General features: G+C 39.5%; 1 protein-coding gene across 1 annotated transcript; it reads left to right on the top strand.

Moving 5' to 3' along the window:
* The first annotated feature begins 3,567 nt into the window (after window positions 1–3,567).
* On the top strand, window positions 3,568–4,770 carry LOC149233544 (uncharacterized). The gene has a single exon (XM_089382226.1). The coding sequence runs from the start codon at window positions 3,568–3,570 to the stop codon at window positions 4,768–4,770; it is 1,203 nt and encodes a 400-aa protein (XP_089238352.1).
* Window positions 4,771–5,082: the final 312 nt, after the last annotated feature.

The raw sequence follows: 5,082 nt of genomic DNA, 5'->3' as shown, positions 1-5,082 counted from the left end.
AATTTAAACTCGTGTAAATGTATATAATAATGTGTAAGTATTTACATATAATTTATATAACAATATGCACACATTTACATATGCATAAGTTATAATATGATTTTAAATAAATATGGGTAAAAGTAATTATCTATATTTTGTATTTAAATTAAGAATATTTAAATGATCTTGAAAAATTTAGGTTTAGTTGTTAGATCGAGAGTTTTTCTAACATTATTGTAATGAATGGTTTATTAATTTATCTTTTATATTAAACGGTTAAAATGACATTTTTTTTATTGGTTATCATCTGAATTAAGTTAGGCAATCTTGATTAAAATTGAAATATTTGATATATTATATTATTGTTTAATGTAAAAATGGATTTAGTATCTTGAGTTATCACTCAAAGTATATTTTAGAATGATAAAAGCTCCAAGCCATCATATTCAATCCAATGCAATTTTGATAAATCACCTATTTCTACCTCAAGGACTTACTTTTACCTTTTTAGGTTAGTTCTCCTTTGGCTTCAAAGAGGGGGCTACCCTAAAAATCACTTAGGTATTATTAGGGGAATTTTGAGGTAAAAAAAAAGTCTCAAAACAAAAAATTACCAAACAAAATCAACTTTAATAAAACCAATAAGATTCAAAATGATGATGTTATCCTTGGGGGTAAATACTTTGGGAGTGAAAAGGAAAGACTAATTTTTTAATTGTATATTTAGCTTATCTCCTTATACATTTACTTAAATGTCAATTGTAGGCACTTGTTGGATGTAGAATTAAATTCCACATATAATGAGTACCCACTATGTGTACTTTTCAGTAGGTCACTCCAAAAAATAATTAAAAATACATGAAAAATGTGTCTTAAACACAACTTTTCATGTATTTTCAATTTCTTTTGGTGTGGATCTACTAAAATGTATTCAAAGAGGGTACTCATATCCAACATGTGTTAACAATTTAAATTTGAGTAAAGCTATAAGGAGAGAATCTGAAAATACAATTAAAAAAAAAGGTTTTATTTCTTATCATTTAAAAAATTAGGAATCTTATTTTATTTATTCTTTTCCCAAATAAAAAAATTGTAACTTCATTTACCAAGATAAACAAAATTGTTGAAAGAATATTTGTTATTAAGCCAAGAGGCTCATTCTACAACTAAGTGTGAAGACGATGTGTAAGTATGCCCAACTAAAAATAAAATATTGTCTAAATGTAAAACAATATTGCCTACAATAAAAAGGAATATATATATATATATATATATATATATATATATAGCATATTATAATTAGTTGTCTATATGACCCAATATAATTTCATGTAAAGTAATTATAAGTAAAAAAACCTGAGTAAAATGTTTAAACTTTATACTTTTCAAAAATATTTGAACATGTGGTATCAATTTCATATATATCTATATATAGAAAAAATGTTAAAAGAAAATATTTTAATGTTGAATAGATGTGGGTTATGAATAAAATATTTTGATCTTCTTAACATGAGGCTATGTTTGGAAAATGGCGGGCGAACCAGAGGGAAGCTTTTTTGAATGACAAAAATGGCGATCGAACCAGAAGGAAGGAGTTTCGGCTGATGAAAATGGAGGGTGTCGGTATTTTCGGCCATGGAAAACAGATGGTTGGTTTTAATAAAGCTAGGTTTAACGGGATCTGGAAAACTCATTTCAAAAGGTGCAGGAAGAACGTTTTATTGAATCACATCTCTCAATGGATTCTGGGCGGTGTGTAGAACTGGAGAAGGAGCTTGATAACGAATCTGTGGACCTAGAACCAGCCCTCGAAGATCTTCTTGCTTATTGGGGTCATGAAGTCTCTGAGAAAAACATGCAAATATATTTTCCAAAGAGCGCAGAGGACCCTGTTCTGCCTGCAAAGAAAGTGGAAGGAGGGGGGTCGGAAAAAATCGAACAGAAAAAAGGAAACGCATCATCCCTTTTGCGATAAGGACGCCCCCCTGTCTGACGTGGTCCTCATCCAGTGAAGAGGAAGGCGGGGATCCGAAAGGCCTCGGAGTAAAGGAGCAAAGGAGAAGAGTAACCAATGTACCTGAGTTACTGGTTGATAGGGCGATTGGGAGGGTTTTTGCAGAAAACAGAGTCCCAGTCGCTAGAAGTTCTGAGCAACATGAGACAGAGGAAACAAGTGCTCATGGAAAGAATAATCCAGGAGAGGGAGAAACACAGACGGAGGACGTGGGAGGGAAGAGAAAGAAGAACAAACCAATCAGAAAAAAGGAGGAGTGACCTAGTTGCGTGTTTGGAGTGGATATTAGTATAGATCAGGCAATGGAAGCCTCGGAAACCTTGTTAGTCGGTAGAGTTCGTGGCAGAAAGTTCTCGGTTGACTCCATCAAGGACTGGGCACAGGCTGAATGGAAAGAAGCTCTGGGACAGCCAGTAGAGATCAAGAATCTGGTCAGAGGCTGGTTCTGCATTAGATTCGGTCAAAAGGAGCATGCAGAATGGGTGCTGGACAAGCACTGGAGCTTCGGGAAAAGGCCAATCCTATTCAGAAGGTGGACGCCCATGTTTGATGCTCAGAAAGAAAAATCGGTGGAGTCACCAGTATGGGTCAAACTTCCGGGTCTCCCCATGTAATTCTGGACGGACTCGGCCTTCACTTCGATGGGCAATACTCTGGGGAGGTTTCTAGATATTGATAGATCCTACCTTAGAACTCATGACTGGAGTGTCGCTCGTATACTGGTAAGTTTAAATCCCAGAGATGGGCTGGCGGATGCTATGAATCTGAAGTATAGAAGCCTAGAGTTCCTTCAGACCCTGGACTATGAAAATCTCCCTTTCAGATGCCATCGTTGTCACAATTATGGTCACCTTGCTCGGGAGTGTCCTCTAGGTCACAGGCGCCATCGACGACAAAAGAGAAGAAAAAAACCTGGAGGTTAATCAGTGGTTGTCTACCCAGAAAGAAGGGGCTCTATTAGAGGAGAGCGGTCTACAGGCAGAAGTTCAGGGGTCGGATCCGGAGCAAGTGAAGGAAGCTGAACAGGAACAGCCTGGGATTCTAGCAAGTGAGTCTGTCTCAACTCTGATGTCTCGTATGGGAACTGCAGCAGTTACTGAAATGGCAGGGGTGGCCCAGGCTAGTCCGTCTCATTACCCTCCCTTTTCCATATGCTCTTCTTTTGATGTATCTCAATCTTGTTGTGATGAGGCTGGACCCCTTAGGCAGCTCGTAGATGATCTGTCGATCTTGAGGCAGGGCCTAGACACATCAGACAGTGTAATTATGACTATCCCACTTTCTCCGAAGCCGCCCTCTATTTCCACGGATGCTGCCTTACTTTTTCCTACCAGCGTTTGGAGTCCTGACCCCCCCTACAATCTCAGATCATTGGCATCTAGAAAAGGGAAAGGGCTTATTGTGGGAGGACTGGATTCGGACATGGTGTCAACAACACAAAAGAAGACAAGAGGAAGGAAATCAAATCTGACGAAGGCACAGTTGAAGGCTGTCATTGATATTGCTGGCGGGAAACAGATGTCTCTGCCAGGGGTGCTTAGAGCAAAGCAGACACCCCCAGAGGTTACCCGATGATTATTTTATCCTACAATAGCAGGGGTTTAGCTAGTCTGCCCAAAAAGCTAGCTCTGAAGGAACTGGTCAGGACCAATAAACCTGACATTCTTCTGATTCAAGAAACGCTTGGAAAGGGGGAAGAAGTTATAGGTTGGCTCATCAAGTTCTTTCCGGGTTGGACCTTCCATGCTATTGATGCAAATGGCCATTCAGGAGGAGTGGCTCTGGGTTTCAACGCAAAGGTACTTCGGGAGATCTCCTCTTGGGGATCGGAAATTGTTTTGGCAGTCGAACTTTATTCTAACGAACTCTGCATCCCTTTACACATTCTAAATGTTTATGGTCCAGTTTTGGATCGGGAGAACTTCTGGAATGCTTTCTTTGCAAAGTCTTTTATGTCGCACCCAAATCTTATAGTTGGGGGAGATTTTAATTTTTCTTTGGGGATGTCAGAATCGTGGGGGGTCAGAGCCAGGGCTGATCCCCTCACCGATTTTTTTCAAAATAAATTGGCCTCATCGCACATGGTGGATGTCCCTCTACTCAAGATGCGCCTGTCATGGAGGAACCGTAGAATTGCAGAAGATTGGGTGGGAAAGAAACTAGATCGATTTCTGCTAGGTGAATCGATGGCAGAAAATTTACAGGCTTATAGACATTTGGTTGGGGAAGGTGGTCTATCGCATCATTTCCTAGTTTTTCTGGAAGTGAAAGGGGCTTTCACTAAACCGGGCACCCCTTTTAAATTTAACGCCTCTTGGCTTTTGGATGAAACTTATATCAGTTTATTCCACAACACTTGGAAGAAAAATACTTTTAGTGAAGATGAGAGCCGCAGTCAAAATCTTATGGATAACTTGAAAAGGATGAAGACCGCCTCTAAACAATGGGCTCTTCAAAAGAAACTGAAGGATGAAGTAATGTTGGAAACTGTCAACTCTGAGATTGCGCTCTTAGAAGATCCAGGTGGAAATGGTTATGGAACAGCTGAAGCTCGGGATAGATTACAAGAGTTGGAGAGAGAAAGGAGGAGGATCCTTCATCAAAAAGAGGAAAGCTGGCGTTTAAAAAGTAGAGCGACATGGTTGCAGGCGGGGATGACAACACCAAGTTTTTTTAGAATTACGCAAGAGGGAGGAAAAATTCCAACACTATCTGGGAAATGGAGAAAGATAATGGTGAACAGGCGCGCTCTTTTGAAGATCTGGCCTCCTTAGGGGTAGATTTCTTTAAGAATTTGTACAAAGCGACAGAGGGAATCTCTATTGCAGAGGTTATAAGAGTTGCGCAGTTCTTCCCAAGGTTCATAGAGGAGGAAGGAAATGAATCTATAATGGCGCCTGTCACAAAGGAGGAGGTTGAAGATATTCTCAAGTCAATGCAAAAGGACAAAAGCCCAGGCCCGGATGGCTGGACCGTAGAATTTTTCCAACACTTTTTTGAATTCATTGGAGACGAGCTAGTGGCAGTCATTGAAGATTCCAGACATACAGGTACAATTCCAAACCCTTTCAATGCCACTTTTCTAG

The sequence above is a fragment of the Pinus tabuliformis genome, chromosome J, assembly GCF_031772625.1.
Source record: "Pinus tabuliformis cultivar Carrire ecotype Pingquan chromosome J, CPIR1, whole genome shotgun sequence".
NCBI classification, from domain to species: domain Eukaryota; kingdom Viridiplantae; phylum Streptophyta; class Pinopsida; order Pinales; family Pinaceae; genus Pinus; species Pinus tabuliformis.
The sequence above is the reverse complement of the archived record's forward strand: the minus strand, read 5'-3'. Positions and strand labels throughout refer to the sequence as shown.

Coding starts and splice junctions, on each gene's coding strand:
- LOC149233544 (XM_089382226.1), top strand. CDS start 3,568: ATGATTATTTTATCCTACAATAGCAGGGGTTTAGCTAGTCTGCCCAAA.